A 19,942-nucleotide genomic window follows, 5' to 3' on the forward strand; every position below is an offset into this window, starting at 1 on the left:
GAGTTTAGCTATTTTATCTCTTTCTTTTCGATCGAATGCTTTTTTCTTCAGATGGAGTGGCATCTTCGATTTGGATATAACTACATTTCTACCAAAAGATGCCCAAGCCAATTTCATTCTTCTGTTGATTTCTGGGAGTAAGGACCCAGATTTCTGTATTAATTGTCTCAGGTATACATACTCGTCTACTGTCTCAAGTGCAGTGTTGTTTATTATTACATATTGGGCATCCACTAGCTTGTTGTACATGGTTTTTGTTTTTGTCAAGTTCATTTTTAGGTCAACTTCATTACTAGTAGAATTTAGGTCGCTTATAAATTCTTGTAGTTCTGCAGAATTATTAGCAATCAGAACGATGTCGTCAGTAAATCTTAGATGGCTGAGGTATTCTATATCATTGGATAGGCCTTTGTTCTGCCAGTTCATTTTGCTGAATATATTTTCTAGAGTTGCAGTGAAGAGTTTTGGTGATACTGCGTTTCCTTTTGGGACGCCTCTGGTAGTGGGAAATTCTGGAATATTTTCATAAATTTTTACCTTAGCTTTTGCTTGTCTATATTTGCTAAAGTCTCTATGTACGGTTTGTCAATGCTTTGGTTGGTCAAAGCTTCTGGTACTGCTTTCGGATATATAGAATCGAATGCCTTCTCGAAATCCATGAAGGTTAATGCTAACGGTGTTTCATATTCTTTAGCTCTACTGATTAGTTCTGGAAGCATATGGATATGATCCAGGGTACTGAATCCAGCTGTAGTTTTGATATCTTTTTTGCTACCTTTCTTATGAATGAGAATTATGTTTGCTTATTCCAGTGGTCTGGGTATGCATCTTGATCTTAGGAGATTCGTAAATATGGCTGCTAAGATTTTCCAGGTTTTTGCCACGATTTGCTCCTTCTCAATGATTGCATGCTTTTTTTGCATTCCTTAATACTTTTCCTTATTGTCTTACAAAGTTTTGTGTATTGCATTCTCTGTATGTTGCTACTTACTTTCATTTACCTTCTATGTTTCAGGATTATTTTGGTTTTATCAAGGATGATTTTCATTAATTGAGAGCTGTCGATTTGGTCATGCAATCTTTCATCAATTGTCCGTTAATATTTATACCGGTTACTGTTGGTTTTGTGATTAATTTTATTCTTTTTAGTTTCAGATTTAGAACAATTTTTGCTCTGATTATAGTCGCTACCTGTTTGAAATTTATTTATTACACTACATCTTTTATTGTAGCAATCTTGTTGGTTAGAGTGAAGTCAATTTCGTTCTTAGTGGTTCCATTTGCTACTTAAATCCATTTACTATTTGATTTTTCTTCCTGTTTTGGCAGTGTGCAGTCGTTCTCCCCTCTCATTTCTCTCGCCGACTCCAAACTTTCCCGTGACTTGTTTTATCGTTTCTTTTTCCCATTTTGGCATTAAAGTCACCAATTAAATACTTAAAGTGCCTTTTATTGTTATTTAATGCTTCAGTTATGTTACTGTAGAGTTCCTCTATTTCTTCGTTGGGGTGTATATTTGTATAATTTGTATAGTGTATCTCTTTTATAGTTGTAAGGTTAAGCTAGCTACTCTATCCGAGATACTAGTTATTTCTACTACTCTTCGTTTCCATTTCTTTTTGATTAGGAATCTGTTATATAACGTACTTACATAATACGCCATATATTGCCGGGGATTACGCGACTTATGTCTTCGTGGACGTAGGAGGTAGGTATCGTTGACAGAGCTGGCTGACTTTTTAGGTCAGCTGTAACTCGTTCGTCACGATCAGGTAGGCATTTACCGGAGATTTTAGTGGTTTGCTCTTACCAGCAAAAGAATATCCTATAACTTGGTTCACAAGGATACTTGTGGGAGGGTTGTTGATAACAAAAGTGGAGAAGAAAAGAAGGATATTGCTACTTGCTTCATCCTTTAATGAAAACGTTTTGTGTGTGAATGTATACACGTCATCAGTTCAATCTAAAAGTACATGTATAAGCTTACGCATATAAAGAAAATCAAAGATCTCTAAAAATACGTGTTTAATATTCTTCAAAAATCTAGTAAATGACACCAAACACAACCTCTCATTCCTGGGGTTGGGCCACGGGCAACTTTGAAATCTTAATTGGGCACCCCCATTTTTTTATTGCAGATTTGGATTCTTTATGAAAAATTAAGCAACTTTTATTCGAGACATTTATACTGATACAATACACAATACGATATACAGTAGACGCCCTCTTAACCGACCGACCCTACTCCATTTGGATGATACTATTTTTAGATTAGATTTTATGTATTTCCGTTCGCACCGTACCGTACGACCACAAGTACGTTAGCCACTGATGAGTTTAGTCGATCTCTCGCTGCCGTATTAGAGTCTAAACGTCGTAGTTCGTTTTTGTGCAAGTTACAAACTTAACTATACATGTGTATATACTGTTGTTATGTACATAGTGAACTTTTCGAAATGAGTGAAATTAAACGAAAACGTGTTGTAGTGTCAATGAAAGACAAGTTAAATGCTATAGAGCGGCTTGAAAAAGGTCATTCTGTAAAATCGATTAATGACGAATTCGGTGTAGGAGTGACAACCGTAAAAGACTGGCGCCGAAACAAGAAAACCATTCAAAATTATCGCACTCAAATCGAGTCTGATAAAGTCTTCTTGACTAGGTGTACTTTAAAGAAACCAATTAATGAACGTGTAGACGATGCATTATGGTTATGGTTTATGCAAGAATGTCGTAAAGGTACGCCTATAAGTGGCCCGATTTTAAAAGAAAAGGTTGAGATTCTACATGGTAAGTTTGATAATGGAGAAAAATTGTATGCGAGCGATGGCTGGTGGGCACGCTGGAAAAAACGTCACGGTGTTCATTTTTTAAGCGTGTGCGGTGAAAAATTGTCAGTCGATCCAACTGCAGCAGACGAATGGAAAAATAAATTACAAGAATTAATTAAAAAGGAAAAATTACTGCCCGAACAGGTCTACAATATGGATGAGACTGGACTAAACTTTAAGCGATTTCCTGTAAAAACATTTGCTGCCAGTAATGAGAAATCAGCTGCTGGATTCAAAATGAACAAAGGGAGAATTACTATTGCTGTTTGTTGTAATGCCTCCAAAACTCATAAGGTCCCCCTGCTCGTAATCGGAAAGGCTAAGAAACCTCGAGCATTCAAAAATGTTAACGTTTCTTCACTCCCAGTATGCTATAAAAATCAAAGATCGGCCTGGATGGACGCGTACGTGTTTAAAGATTGATTTATCAATGAATTTTGTCCTAGTGTAGCAAAATATTTAACAAGTTTAAAGGTACCAGTCAAGGCTATTTTGGTGTTGGATAATGCACCAACACATCCTGAAAACATTCAGAGTGAAAAGGAGCCTGGAATAAAATGTATTTTTCTTTCACCAAATGTAACAAGTATCATCCAACCAGTGGATCAAGGAGTGATCGAATGTCTTAAGAGGCGCTATAGGAAAAAACTACTTTCAGAAATCTTGGCTAAAATGGAGTTAGATAACAAAGGCCTAATCGATGCTTTGAAAGACATAAACATTAAAGACGTTATTTTGATGGTGTCTAAAGCTTTTAATGAAATACAAAGTTCAACATTCGTAAAATCTTGGAGAAAAGCATGGTCTAACATAGAAAAAGTGATTTTGATTGAATCCAGTTCTAATCCTGATAAAATCCCTTTGGAAGAGCCAGATGATATTGCATCTTTGATGAATGACTTGCAAAAATTCTCGGACTCGAATTATATTCAACTGGAGGATTGTCAAGAATGACCATGACAGAATGGTCACTTGACCAATGACAATTTGACAAATGAAAAATCGTACAGGCTGTTATTCACGAAGATCAAGCAGACGAAGAGGTTGAAGATGAAGAAGGCAATACTGTTAGTCATGCTGATGCGAGAAATGCTCTACAACTGGCTTCACTGTACATTGAGCAAAAAAATATGTCAACAGCGGCAGATGTAATGTTAAAAAGTGTCGTGACTACGCATTCAAGAAAACAATGGAACATAAAACAAAAGAAAATCACAGACTTTTTCTAGTACATTTTACATTCATAATTATGTACATACATACACATGTATGTACTTAAATACATATATGTACGTTTTATACAAGTTTCATAATTTGTCATGTGAGTGATATTGTTAATTACATATATGTATGTACATACTACTTTTTTGTTTATAGATCATAAAATATATATATTTTTTAATAGAGTTACATATGTAAGGTCTTTCTGAGGGTGGTTTTAAAGATTTTCGGTTTAACCGACTTTCTGATTATCCGACCTATGGCCAGGTCCCGTCATGGTCGGTTAAGATTGCGTCTACTGTATACTGATACACAAGCAAAATTATGCAAACTTCTAATATCTCAAGAAATACGCTTTCAAATGAAAAACCAAAAAAGTGTTTAATATTTCTGTAAAATCAATCAAATGACACCAAAACCAACCCCTCGAGCCCCAACCCTGGGGTTCTCCGTTAAGGGATCTATTGAAGATTTCTGTTAGAATTGAAGCTAGTTTGTCTGTTTTTTGTTTTTTTTTCTTGCAAATATTCACTTATCATGTCATTATAGGGTGTAGTATTATATTCAGGTCTTTGTTCTGTTATTAATGATTTGTAATATTTTTGCCATTTTTCTAATGATATACGGTTTATTTTTACTTCTTCTCTTTTTTCAGATCGAATAATTTTTATGAATCTCTATGATTCTCTAGATTGTCGTCCTACTAAGTAAGTATCTAATACCTAACGCTTGTTTTTCCAGCTTTTATTCTTGGCTTCTATCTTCGTATACTTAAATCTTAACCACCTTTGATATAACCGTTGTTTCTCTTCTTTTAATTCTTGAAGTAGATTGTTCCACGAGAGATTTTTTGTTGTTTTTCTAATTTGTTTATATCCCAGTGCTTCTTTTGCTGCTTGATTCACTCCTTTAATAATTATCTTATGTAAGTTCTCCGTTGATTCGTATTTATATTCTTATGGGATCAGTTGGGCTAATGTCAGTTTGTATAAGATTCTGGTATTTTCTTTCTCGAAACTTTTTTAATGTAATGTTAAACCCTATTTAAAATTGTGTGTGGGTGTGTGCGTGTGGGTGTGTGTGCGTGCGTGTGTGTGTGTGTGCGCGCGCGATGCCTAACAACAATAATCTGCGTGTTAAATATAACGAGAAGATCGCATAGTACAAAGATCTTAAAATACAAATAAGGAAACAATTGAGAATGGAAAGTACCCAGATCCCACCTATTATTCTCTCTACTAGTGGAATCACTCCGAAGAATCTTCTAAAACCATAAAAAAAAGATAAGTCTAAATGAACATCTCTATAAGAGCCTCTCGAGAGTTTAATCTTTTTGATACTGTAGGTCTGGGATGAGTGAATTTCCCCCTTAGAGGAATTGAGGGCCGTTTGGTTTAAATCTAAATAACAATAATAATAAAATGTTGATAAGAACAATACTAACATTGGTTGACATTAGGAAAGGGTTCCCTGAAACAGAAGGTTTCCTATTCGCCAGTCAGGATCAGGTTATACCAACTAAAAATTATCTGAAATATATCGTCAAAGACCCTCAGACCCAAAACGACAAATGCGATATATCTACCAGCGCTGGAAAACACAAATGTCAATTATAATAGCCTACACTAAATTTTAAAACAGTAACACCTTCTGTTATAGGTTACGTCATTTTTGTAATATACTTTAAATTTGTACCCATTTAAATTAAACCTGTAAATTAAACTCCTCACTCCACTGATACATCACGGATTTATAATAATCAACTGAACCACGACGCTACTGGAACTGCCTAAAAAATGGCGGAAGCTATCTGCGAGCCAGTACGCGTACTTATAAATCGTAAATCGTGTTAGAGTTAAAATAAAAAAAAAAATGTATTTTTTGTTCCATTTAATAATTCTTCCTTATTTTTTTGTTCCAGGAGTTAAACACATTTGTGCCTTAGCAGCAAAATTTAAGTGCCAGTAAATTAATGTCACCAGAAGAATTAAAAGATAAAGTGGCCTGGAATATACACAACTTGATATTGCCTAGAGTTTACTTTCATATCCTTGAACTCAATGTATTTTTGATTGGTTGTTTATTATTAGTTTTTAAACTCTTTGTTAGTGATCACTTTCAGTAATAGTGTAGAGTCTCGGGATTTGCAAAAAGGGCCAATAACAATTTTTTGAATTTAATGTATGCTTAGACATTCGAAAATTTTGAGATTAAGGCATGCATTTATGAGATTAAATATAAAGACACGAAGAAATATCTTCAATTAATTCTTAATAATCATGATGTTTAGTATTATTTAATAATTCTTTCAGATGTCGCAAACACATTTGCTAGACAATCTGTCATACATTTTAAAATATTTTTATTGTAGTGATTATTTGACTAGACTCAACTGAGTGCTATTTTTGACAAATGCTTTTACTGTTCTAGGTTATTTAGTACAGGTTGTTTTGATGATTATTCGTAACATTTAAATGACATTAAAAACTTAAAACAAATGAAAAACCAAATGCTTTTTAAAGAAACTAACAATTAAAACATTTAATCGGTGAAGGATCAAATATATACTAGACTTTTGTTACACCGAAAAATTAATAACTTATTCTCGTCCACAGCTGAACACAAGTCTTGTTTAATTGTATTTGTTTTATTTTGCTTCATATTTAAGGTTAGACTAAGTTAGGTTTTGTCAATCATTCCAAGCTAAAGTTGTCAGTGTTTTAGAGCTTCCAGGATAGTTCCAATTTAAAAGTCTTCTAATGAAAAAACTAGAGGCGCGTTGATTTTGAAGCAGAAAATAAACAATGATTGATTTTCAGCAAGTTTCATCACATTCCATGTCCTGCTTTTTTACCATATAGGATGCGATACTAGAGGTTGTTTAATGCTAAGACCGCACAATATGGTATATGTCACACAATTCATTTATTAAGTTTTCGGATGCAAATGTTTTGTGTATATTTGATCCCCGCGGTTACCACAGACGAAAAAGGAAGATGACATTGCACTTTTAAGTATACAAAGTGCTAACGGAGCAACAAATTTTGTACATCACATGCTAATCACATTAATGGCTCTTTTTTGATGAGAATGTTCTACATGTCGTGTGAAAGTGATAAAAAATACTTTTCAAATCTATTTTATGCTTATTAACATGATATCAATAACTTAACTATTGTACATAGAGATTTTTTATTATTCATTGTTACATAATATTAATTACACTGTCGAATGATTGTTATTTTGTTCTATTTAATATTTATTTAAGATATTCCTACATCATTACATCGTACTCCTTTGTTAATTAAAATAAGTTGTAACATTATCAATAAAATATTGTTAATACCTTTTGTAAAAGTTTATTTTGATACATTAAAATTTACTATATCAGGCTGTGGTTTTTACTTAATTTATTTGTATTTTTATTCGAACCTGTATGCTAGAAAACCAAAAAATAACTGAATTTGAAGTTATAACCAATAAATTAACAGTCTGAATAAAAAAATGTATTCTATAAGTTAATGTGATGAATTTAGGTCTTTGATTGACCTGATGTGGTCCCCTCAAGTGAGAAGCACGTGTCCATGTTATTGGTCTGTTGATCAACGTCGCTTTAGTCTTCTGATAACTTGGTGTTGACTATTGCGAAAATTAATGGATTGGAGTGTGTGTTCACTTTTTGAATGTATTGTGCTTTCTTTAGCTGGATTACTTCTTTTAATGTTGAGTTCTATATATTCTTTGGTTGGGTACGTACAGGGCACGACGATTTTTGATTGATGTTTCCATTATAACAATATTGGATTGACTACTACAGCTTCAGAGCTCAATGCCGTATGTTCATATTGGTTTGATAACTGCTTTGTAAATTAAAATTATATTATTTATTGGCAGCTTACAGTTTTTCCAATTAACCAATTTATTTCTTTTTGTTAGGTTGTATTTGTTGCCTTTTTAGCTGATATGCTCCTTCCAACACATAATTTGGTCCAGGTGTAGCCCAAGGTATTTGGTTGTTTTAGTCCTGGTTATTTCCTTATTGTTGATATATGTAGGTGGTAGTGTTTCTTGTCGTAAAGTGGAAGTTATGTGGGTTGACTTGCTTTCATTTATTTTTATTTTACATTGTTCCAGATAGTTTTCAAGGTCATACACGTAGTCTTTGAGTTGTTGTGTAGCTATGATGATGTGTTTATGATTTATGAGCGCTACTGTGTCATCGGCAAATGTGCCAATTGTTATGTTATGTGAATCTGGTAGATCAGACGTATATAATAAGTATAATAGAGGTCCCGGACGCTGCCTTGCGGAATTCCCACCTTAATGGGATGCATTTTGGATATTTCTCCATTTAGTTTTATTCTAAACTGTCAGAATATACTTGTCTAAACTGTCATTGCCAAATAGTTAAGTGTTCTGGGCGAAATCCAAACTGATAATTTGTCATCCAGTCGTAAGCATGTACATGCTGGATCTATTCTTTTTATTAAAAGTTTTTCTAGTAATTTGGAGTTTGTTGATAACAGACTGATAGGTCGATAGGATGATGATCGCTTCACTGGGATCCTTCTCTGGTTTTGGGAATAAAAGTATTTCTGCAATTTTTAAATTGTTAGGCAAATCATTACACCTTAATGTTGCGTTAAATATATATGTAAAGATTACTATACCCTTTTTGGGCAATTATTTTAGTATTTTTGGTGTTATTAGGTCAATTCCTGGTGACGTCTCAAGATTTCTTCTTTATGTTCTTTTCGCGTTGTCTTATTAACTTTACTGATGGTTGTTCTAAATTTAAATAATAAAGAATTTATGGTTGTTCTAAATTTAAATAATAAAGAATTTCCCGATCTTCTTCATTGTTGTGTGGTTGGAATACTGTTGCTAAATGCTCAGCGAATAATTCTGATTTCTCTTGATCGCTTCTTGCCCATTGGTTCTGTGTGTCTGTGGTTTTTCGTAATGGTGACGATAGTGTTTTAAGTTTTAATTATTTTTTGGCTGATTCTTCTCTTGCATTTTTTTTTTTTTTTTTTTTTTTTTTTTTTTTTTTTTTTTTTTTTTTTTTTTTTTTTTTTTTTTTTTTTTTTTTGCATAGACTTTTAGTCATTCAGCCAGACTCAACATGGTAAAAGAAAGATTGAGTTTATATTAAAATTAAAATAAATATACAAAACAGGTAAACAACAGGGTCACTCTCTTCTCGCCTAGGGGCCCATCAAGGCATGTTTTTTTTTTTACATACAACACTAGGCCACGGTAAGAAAGGAATTTAAACAATTGGGTTAGAGACAAAGGTTACGTTATTAACTAATGTATAATTATTCACATGGTTATTTTACTATCTTTTAAAAACATAACTAATAAATCATACACTGCTCTCGAGTCTAATGATAATAGGTACTGAAGGTTCCAAGGGGCTAATATGTTGTGTTTGTATAAATTATTTATTAATCTGGATGAAGTTATAATATTTCTGGGGCAACTGAAAAATATATGATCTAGGTTTCCTTCTTCTGTACAAAATTCACATTGATCATTATCTAAAACCTTAAGTTTAAATAAATGTTTGGGGTAACAAGCGTGCCCAAATCTCAGTCTTATGATCGTGGTAACATATTTTCTAGGTACATTAAAAAACTTATACCAAGGAGTTTTAGGAATATCTGTTTGAAGAGAAGTGTATCTATTTGGGCTAACAATGGAATATTCCTTCCATATATTATCCCACCTTTGGTATAATCTTAATTTTAAGGAAGCCAGAAAGTCGCAAGCCGTGATTTTATACGAAGTTTCTCTACCAGACATAATACTTTCTCTTGCTAATTTCTCTACATGTTCGTTATTTTCCAAACCTATATGTGCTTTAATCCAAACAAAAAGTACATTTTTGCCCCTTGTTACTAACTTTTGTTTGATATCCTTAATTTTGTAAATATAAGGGCAACTGTACGTATTTGGCAATCCCGGTTTCCCAATAGAGGTCAAAACTGATAAAGAATCTGATAATATCACTATATGGTCCGAGTTACTTTCTGTTGCATAAAGTAAGGCCTCATATATTGCAAGAGCTTCTGCTGTAAAAATAGAGATCTGGGAGTTCAACTTAAATGTGCGTTCTATTCGTTCCAATGGAATAAAAAAAGCGCATCCAGTACCGTTTGATGATTTGGAGGCATCGGTATATATAACAACGGAGTTTTCGAATTCTGATAATATTGAGTGAATAATCTTTCTATTTATGTGTATACTGTCACTATATTTTGGTACCATGATATCTGCATTTGAACCATGATATGTTGCATATGAGATGTTTTGAAGTGTATACGTAGCTTTATCTATCTCTTTTAATGCTTCCATATTATGTTGCAGAGCTTCGCAGACTAAAGGCGATTTCTTTTTTTCCCAGTATTTAGTAGACAAATCATAGCAATTCAGACTGATGAGCTTTGTGTATAACGATTGATTTTTTATATATGTCTTTACCAGAAATTTTTCGGTCAGGAAGTTTCGTCTGATATTTAAAGGCGGTTCCAAGGCTTCCAAATACAAGGGTTGAATTGGTGTGGACTTCATAGCACCTAAACATGTACGTAGAGCTGAATTGTGTATTACGTTAATTTTATTTAGCAATGCATTACTGGCTGATCCATAAAATATGCTTCCGTAATCCAAAATAGAGCGAATATACGCTCTGTAGAATAATAAATTTACGTCTACATCAGCACCCCACCACGTTTTATTAATCGATTTAAGAAAATTTATTCCCTTGTTGCATTTGTTTAACATATCCTCAATGTGATCCTTCCAAGTCAAATGTTTGTCAAGTGTCATACCTAAATATTTGACCTTATTTTTTAGTGGATATTGATGTTTTCCTAATTTAATTATTTGATCATTAGGTTTATAATGTCTGGTAAAAATGCAAACCTGTGATTTATTACAAGATAATTCAAAATTGTTTTTATCAAGCCATTTTTGAAGTAGTTGATAAATACTATCCAAGTTTTTGATTGCTTGTTTATATTCTTTGTGTTCTGTGTAAATGCAGAAATCATCTGCGTATTGTATGAGGTTGAATGGTATGTTGTTAATTTTAATATTGTACAAATCCGCTACGTACAAATTAAACAGGATAGGACTCAATACAGAACCCTGAGGTAATCCTTTGTTTACGATTCTGGGGCCTATGAGCATTTGTTCTTTTCTTAAATAAACTAATCTGTTTGAATAAAGATTAACAATACTATCAGCAAATTGAGCTGGAATTTGAAATATTCTTATCATTTTTTCTTTGAGTGCTGTTAGACACACAGAGTCATAAGCACCTTCTATATCAAGAAATAATGCCGGTAAGTAATTGTTCCGGGAATAATTGTTTTGAATGTCTACAACTAGGGAAGCCAATGCATCCAAAGTACCAAAACCTTTCCTGAATCCGTATTGTTCTTTGGGTAGAAGGTTCTGTTCTAGTAACCACCATTCTAGCCTAGCCTTAAGTATTCTCTCTAGAGTTTTTTGTACACAAGATAATAAAGATATGGGTCTCTAAGCTTCAACTAATTTTAGATTTTTCCCAGGTTTGGGAATAGGAACGACAATAATATGTTTGAAGGCCGAAAAGTTAGAACCTTCTCTAATTATCTGATTAAAAATATTTAGAAGTAACTCTTTTGCATTATTTGGTAAATTAAATAGCATAATATATTTGATTTCATCATAACCAGGAGAAGTGTTAGGACGGTCACTAAGGGCACAGTCCAATTCTACCATAGTAAACGGTTTTAAGAGAAAATGACTATAATTCGGATTGAATAACATTAAATCTTCGTGATTGTTCACATATGGTGGTGCAATTTTGTCGAAAAACTCTGCTATCCACGAATCTTCTAGTGGTAATGGAATATTGACCCTTTTCCTGTTCATCCTTTTCGCTTGATTCCAAATCGAAGTAGGCGACGTTTGTTTATTTAATTTTGAGCACCAATCAACCCAGCTTTGTTTGGCTTTCGATTTCAATAATTTCTTAGCGTGTGCACTAGCTTGTTTACATTTAATAAAATTTTCAACTGATGGATCTTGCTTGTATTTTATTAATGCATTTTTTCTTTCTGCAACAATTAGATCACATTCTGCATCCCACCATGGTGAAGGAGTCCGTTTCTTACACTTAAAGGGTTTATATTGGCTAATAGATTGTGTGGAAGCTTTATTGATACAGTCTAATAAAAGATTATATTTTTCTTCGACAGTTGGGGATATAGGTCCACTTTCATTTAAAGTATTCTCGATTATTTCAGCGTACATATCCCAATTAGCTTTCTTAGTATTCCATTTACTTTTGGGGTATATGGTCTCATTAACAGCTCTTGGGTATTCGAATTCTATTTTTACAACATAGTGATTTGATCCAAGTGTATCAGAATCTACAGTCCAAAATGTCTTAGTAAAAATGGAAGGGGAACAAACCGTAATATCAATCATAGAATCTGAATGTCCTGGATTTCCTTGACAAGTAGGTTGACCGTTATTCATCACAATGAAATCAAGATCCTGTAGGGTCTCTACAATTTGATCGCCAATATTATCATTTTTTGATGATCCCCACAGCGCATTGTGGGCATTCATATCACCCCCAATAATGCAAGGGTGCTTCACTTGGGAAAATAAGTTTGTCCAATCTTCTATTCTGGTTTTGGTTTTTGGACATCTATATACAGAGAGAAAACTCAAGTGAGTATTATCGTAATTAACTTTAATACCACAGGCAAGCAGCTCTTTATTGAAGTTTTTATTTAATTTTAATATTTCAAAACGGATACCAGTTTTTACCAAAACAGCGACACCAGCAAAACCGTCTGCACGATCTTGACGAACAATATTATAACCTTTAAAATTATATACAACATTATTTTTGAACCAGGTTTTACTTAAAAGAGCAATATCAACATCTTCTTTAATAAGGAAATTGAGTAGGCTGTTTTTATTTGCAACAGCTGATCTAGCGTTCCATTGCATAATTTTAAGTTTAGTGTTAAAAGCCATAAATTTAAGTACCTTTAAAAATATCCTCGAGAACAGTATGCAAACCCTTAGCTAACAAATTATTATCCAGTGTTTCTGCATCCTCAAATGATTTTACATTTTTTATAAATTCAGAAAAAAATTTGACTAACGAAATAACCATCTTGTTTTTTTCACCATCTATTGAACTATTAGGTTTATTGGGATTAGGTGGTAGGGGCTGTAACGGGCCAAATCTAAAAGGAAAGGTGGAGGAATCTGTAGGGGATTGTGAAACAGGAGTAGAAACTTTCCTTTTTTTAAGTGCATTATGTTCAGTATTAATCCTACTAGGTCCAGGATGAGTAAAGTTTGTTGATTTTTTCATATACGATCTTGGAATGGTAGGATGAGATGACATAATGTCATCAGATACGTTAGGTAGTTTTGGAAAATTTTCTTCAAGATTTGACAATATCGAAAATTTATTGTTACTAACAAATTCGGAAAAAGATGATTCTTTAAATCTTTTTGCTTCTAGAAAGGAGATTTTTTGATCTAACATAATGTTTTTAATTTTTTTTTGTTCCTCATAAACGGGACAACTTTTGGAGATCGAAATATGATCTTTACTTTTACAATGTATACAAAAAGTTTTTTGAGTGTCGCATATGTGACTATCATTTTTAATTTCTGCACATCGTATACAAAATTCTTGTGTGCCCTTGCATTGCTTAGAAATGCGACCAAATTTCAAACACTTGTAGCACTGTATTACCCTGCCTACAAATCTTTCTACTGGTAAATACACAAAATTAACTACGACATGAGTTGGCAAAACATTTCCTTCAAATGTAACTATAATATTTCGTCTGGGGACGTATTCTGTTTTACCTTCTTTATCTACCTTTCTATGCATTCTTTTAATGTCGGTAATTTTAACGGAAGAGTCTATATGTTTTTTTAAATAATCAGTATCATACCTCGTATCTACATCGTGAATTATTCCCTTGATTTCCAAGAGATGGTTAGGGATATAGGCTTTTAAATTTTCATCTTTTAACTTATCATGTGTTACTAGATGATTTGCATCCAAAATAGATTTTAAAATGACTTTAACTCTATTTTTTCCTATAGATTTAATTTCCTTTAGGTTTTTGATTTTAAGTTTTTGATACAAAATTTCCCCCACCACCATTGGATGTAAACGAGAGATGTTCTGATTATTTAATTTCTCTATATAAACGCAACAGGTATGAAAATCATAATTATTAGAGGAAATATTATACAGTTTAACTTCCCTTGTTTTGCCGGAATCCGCACCAATTTCAATATCCTTATCCATATCCATATCTGGGGAACTTGTCGCAACACTCACTTCGCACATTTGCGTCTTAATGTTATTTTCCTCCCCCATTAGGGGAGGTAAATCACTTATTTACACTAAAATTCCAAGTATTAAACCGATATATTTACACAACTTTAAATTTAAATATAAATATCGATTTTTAATTACCGCAAAAACTTATCTCTGCTTAATATGGTTTTATCGTCTGTTCGAACTGAAAGACAAATTCAAACTGAATTTATTAGTTAGCGATTGTAAAACGTTTTATCCGCTGGATTGCGACATTGTTACCATTTGGCTCATGCTCTTGCAATAAGATTTTTAATTTCTAGTTGAATATTTACTTTATCCCCTATTTTATTTTATCTGTATTGTTCGGTGCTGCTTCTTTTGCAACATTTTGCAATAATGTCATAAGGTTATTTGTAGCTGCTTCTATTTCTGGAGGACTTTTTAGTCTTAAGTTTAATTCAATGTTTTCATCCAGCATTTTTCGGTGAAGGTTCCAATCTGTTTTAGATCTATGCTGTTTTGGATTAGGTTGGTTGTTAATTACGCAGGTGCTAATTGTTGCAATAATTGGTGAATTATATAATGATAGGTCATAACTTGGTCATAACTTTTGTTTTGCAAAAATCTAAAAGGCTTGGTCTTTTTTGGGGTCCCTTGGCCAGTACGTCGGTGTTCCTGTTGATAAATTTTTATTTATATGAGTATTTATTTTCTTTGCATTAAGCTAAAGAGCTCTCTCCTTTGTTATTATTAACCTTGATCCCCAGCAAGTGTATTTACTATTAAAGTCAGCAGCTGCGATAAATTTTGGGCCTAATGTATTGAAGAAGGATCTGAAATCCGAGGATAGCAATATACTGCTGCAATTGTTATTTCGTAGGTAAGGTAATGAGCACACTTTAATTACTTTAGCTTGGATACGATCTTTTACATAACTTTGCATCATGAAATGGTTAATTGTTTCATTAAGAATGCTGTACCTCTATGGGCAGTCTTGTCTGGGTGGTTAGTATAGTACGTTAGGTAATGCGGTATTTGAAAATAGGATTTATCTGTAAAATGTGTCATTTATTTATAATATATCTGTTAGATTTTGTTGTAGAAATATTATTACCCCGTCCTTACGATTCAGCAGGCCATTGGCGTTCCATTCAGCTATTCGTAGAAGGAATTTTATTTGCATACGAGTTTGGTTAGCACGTTTATTACCATGCTGTTTTGTTGCAAGATTTGTTTAAAGATGGCTTTGAATTCTTTCAAAAACTTCATAAGAAAAGAGTTTGATCTTGGTTATCTGAAGGAATAGCACGAGGTTGTTTATTGTTTGTTACATTAGCATAGCTTACGTTTGGTCGTAGTTTAATAGGTATAAAGGTTCTGTTCCACATAAAGCGCAAATGTGTTCTTGTTTTTTTACATCTCTCTGTACTGTGCTACCCTCCTCGCAAGCGGCAATAGAATACTCCTGGGGCCCCTTTTCCCTGCCCGTCATAAAAAGCGACCAATGGGAAGGAATGAGAGGTGGAAAGCCATCGTTTGAGGTGTCGGGTTTGCAGAAACCCGACACCTCAAGTACGCACTATTTGGAGAAGAGTGGTAGAGGAGTAGGCTCCTCGGCGGTTACGTGTCAACGTGGTCGGGACCTTATTCCTAGCTGCGTTCACCTTTCTGCCATTAGTGCGGATAACGGACCGGTGGTCCAGTGTATCAACACAAAGACTACGAGAGGGTGAAGCCCCGCGATGCGTCAGCAACGTGCCACCCTCAAACGGTGTCGCACTCGTAGGGGCAATGGATTTACTAAAGGGTCATATGCCAAAAGGCGAGATGGACCTGGGTCCTGCTGCTGCGTACGTACGCAATAGAGGTGACACGAAGAAGTTCCTGTGATACACTCCACATTTGACGTAAATATACGGTCTATTGCAATATGTTTTTGAATGGCCATATCATTGGAATTTCATACATTGGATCATATTTTGTTTTTATGGGTCTTTCAATTTGTATATTGCAGTATTATAATTTCTGAATTCTATAAATATCTTGGTTATTGTCTGATTGTTCAAGGTCAACAAATAATTCAAGGTTCAAGGTCAACAAAGTTCAAGGACTCTTGTAATTTAGCATTAATGGTGTTTCCTACCTTGTGACCCAGTTTTTTGAGTTCCTTGATATCTTTTGTTGCAAATGCATGGTGAAGATACTCTTTATAGTTTTGGGTCGCCACAATTTATTTTGACTGTATAATTTGCCATGGTCCTGGTTTCGTATTGTTCAGCTTCAGCTATTTCTGTAAATTTTTTTCTCATTTCTAAGAAGTTGCTTACACCGTAAACAAATATTGGTAGTGGTTTAGGTATTCTTGGCGCTGTTTCATTTTGATTGGTTTCATTTTTTTGGGTATCCGTTAGGGTATTATATTTGTTTGAAACTGTAGTGGTATTATTTTCTCTGTCTATCACTACATTTGATCTGATTTTCCTGCGTTTGGTAGCTTTTAATTACTTGCCATGAGTTTTGTGTTGCTACATTCGCAGTTTCTGGTTCGTCATCGCTTACCTATTGATGACATTCTGTAGTACTGCTAGCTATTTCTGTTACTTATATTGGTGTTGTGTGGCGCGTTTTGTTGATTTATATATTTCTTCATTTGGGGGAACTATCATAATTGGTGGAAGTTGTGGGTTGGCTTATTTGCATGTTGTACATACCTGGTGTGTGTGAGGGAGATTTGTGGATAACCCAGTATATTGTTGATTTGTGGTTAATCCTGTGTGTTGTTTGAAATCTGCATTAGTCGGTAAGAAATTATTTTATCTGATGGATACTGGATTGGCATTGGTTGGCTGTTTACATTTTGCATTTGTTGGCTATTTTATTGTTTTCAATTATATTATTAATTAATTGCTTTTTAATCACTTCACATTAAAACGTTTAACTGTTCACCTCGAGAATCGGTCACACGCTGATAACGGAAAATCATTTAATCGTCCGCTCGGTTTGGGGTCTCGATGACCCAAATATAATTTTATCTGCGAAAACTTTAAAATTCCTATTGATCCAAAACTCCTATTGATATGGTCAGGCCATGGAGTTAGGGTATCTACATTGTAAAAATGACGTACACCCTATCCTCCACGCTATGGCATTTTGGACGAGCCATACAGCCTGTAGTCAGCACCCCGAGGTATGGGCGAGAACACAAAGTGTATCAATACACATACGCTTATAAAACGCACCTGGCGGATCATAAGGGGTTTCACATTTACTCTTTTTCAACTTGTCTTGAATGGCTATTAGGTTTCCGATGTCAGACGGGTCACTATATTTCCTTCTACTACTTACTCTAGGAAGGCAACGGGAAACCATCTATAGCCTAACTTTCCCAAGACACAATCATAGAAATGGCTGATAAATACAACGGCCCTGAGTACGAGCGCACCTTAAATGAAGCAGGTGGGCTAAGAATTTCACAAAAAAAGAAAAATAGGTACATGGAATGTAAGAAACTTGTACCAACCACGAAAAATCCACAACACCATAAAATAAATGAAGCGGCCAAATATAAGTATCCTTGGAATAAGTGAACTGAGGTGGCCAGGGTCTGGCAAAGTCACTATAGATGATCGCATTGTATACTATTCAGGAGAAGACAGTTCAAAACACAAAAATGGCGTAGTAATAATTGTGGCGAAGGAAACAAATAAAGCTGTAAAAAACCTCCTCTTCTCAGACAGGATACTAATGTTACAAATACAAACAACAAGATAATTACAAATCTATACTGGCATCAAGTGGCAAGAATAAAAGTTGATCAAGAACTATCGGGTGAAGTAATTACAAAAAGAGGAGTGAGACAAGGCTATACACTCTCGCCTTTACTCTTTAACTTGTACTAAGAGGAAATATTTAAGGAATCCTTAATGGAGGCAACAATAGGTATTGTGAATGGTGTAACCGTGAACAATATTAGAAATGACGCCGATACCGTAGTGCTATATAATTACAGAGAAGACCTTCAAAATCTAATGAACAAAATAAACCAGATCTGTGATCAGTATGGATTAAAACTCAACATTTAGAAAACTAAATATATGAGAGCAAAAAAATATATACAAGATGACAGTACATATTAAAGTCGGAGATGCCTTACTGGACAGAGTAGAGAAACTCGTGTATCTCGACAGTAATATTATTGAGAGATGGAATCCAACCGTAGAAACTAAAAGCCGAATAGAACAAGCCCGAGCTATATTTGTAAAAATAAGGAACGTACTTTATAGTCAGGATCATAGTATTGAACTTCGCGTTCGAATGACATATTGCTATATCTTTCCAGTGCTACTCTATGGAGTGGAAGCGCGAATAAGTGAGGCTATGCTTAAACGATCGGTAGTCTTTTAGATGTGGGTATACAGACGACTATTAAAAACAAGCTGGGTCGACAGAGTTAGAACTGAGGAGGTCTTTAGACGGTTGAACCAAACAACACACATTATAATAAAGAGACGCAAGCTTGAATCCTTTTGTAACATTATTAAACACCCTGAAAAATATGAACTTTTGCATCTAATCATTCAGGAAAAGATCCAAGGTAACGTGGTTCTGATAGAAAAAGAACATCGTGGCTGAAAAAAGACAAAGGTACGGAAAATCGACTACATTTGTTTAGAGCTGCTGTCAATAAAGTCACGATAGCGAATATGATAGCCAACATGATATCTAACGATTGATAATGGTCATAGAACTAGAAGAATTAAACTTCAGTTAATCAATTTAATACATATACTTAGAGAGTTTAAGAAATCAAGCAGACAAACTGACTAAAGAATTATCACCAAAACTATTTCGAAAGTTGTTAGAATTGTTAGTTTTAAGAGAAATATATTTGTTAATCATTTTAGCTCGCTATGTCAACCTTTGTTCTAAAATAAGACTAGAGAAGCGAGCAGATTGAGATTTTGTTGTAGTAGTTAAGAGTGCCCGTCCGTCGGCAAAAAAGTTTATGATGGATACTCTATCCAAACTTTGGGTATCGCTTCATTATACCGAGTCTGACACGATTTTTCTCTGCCCCTTTTTGATTCTAGGGCATTTTCCTCTAATTTTCCCGAAAATTTTCACCCGTCAGAAAGGAAAATCGGAAAACAAGTTCCGTCAGACAATACCAAAAGCTTTATTTGCTGCTGTTAATAAAAGCATGCTGAAAAAATTACCTGGTTATCTATGAATTTCGTCACATTAGTTTTCCCGACATGCTCGAGTTGTCAGCATTGAATGACCTATATTTATCATCAGACAATTTTATTTTCATGTTTTTGTTATATTTTTAAGTAAAAGAATTTATTGTCTGACAGTACTTGATTTCCGATTTTCCTGTCTGACGGGTGAAAATTTTAGGAAAAATTAGAGAAAAAACGCCCTAGAATCAAAAAAATGTTCTCTTTGAATAAAATGCGAAAATTCCACTAAAACATATTTTTTTCTATTATACTGTGCAGCCATGCCATCATAGGCAAGGAATGTG

General features: G+C 34.0%; 1 protein-coding gene across 2 annotated transcripts in view; it reads left to right on the forward strand.

The window, feature by feature from the left end:
• Positions 1-7,431, forward strand: part of Rip11 (Rab11 interacting protein) — a 35,949-nt gene extending 28,518 nt beyond the window's left edge. The window contains exons 9-10 of one of the 2 annotated variants that reach the window (XM_072546760.1): positions 4,708-4,759; positions 5,974-7,431. In XM_072546760.1, the coding sequence (XP_072402861.1) occupies positions 4,708-4,735 (28 nt within the window). In that variant the 3' untranslated portion in view covers positions 4,736-4,759; positions 5,974-7,431. The remainder of the gene's footprint in view (positions 1-4,707; positions 4,760-5,973) is intronic. The other variant, XM_072546761.1, reaches the window with a different exon arrangement.
• The last annotated feature ends 12,511 nt before the right edge of the window (positions 7,432-19,942 follow it).

This window comes from Diabrotica undecimpunctata, chromosome 10, assembly GCF_040954645.1.
Source record: "Diabrotica undecimpunctata isolate CICGRU chromosome 10, icDiaUnde3, whole genome shotgun sequence".
Classification (NCBI taxonomy): Eukaryota; Metazoa; Arthropoda; class Insecta; order Coleoptera; family Chrysomelidae; genus Diabrotica; species Diabrotica undecimpunctata.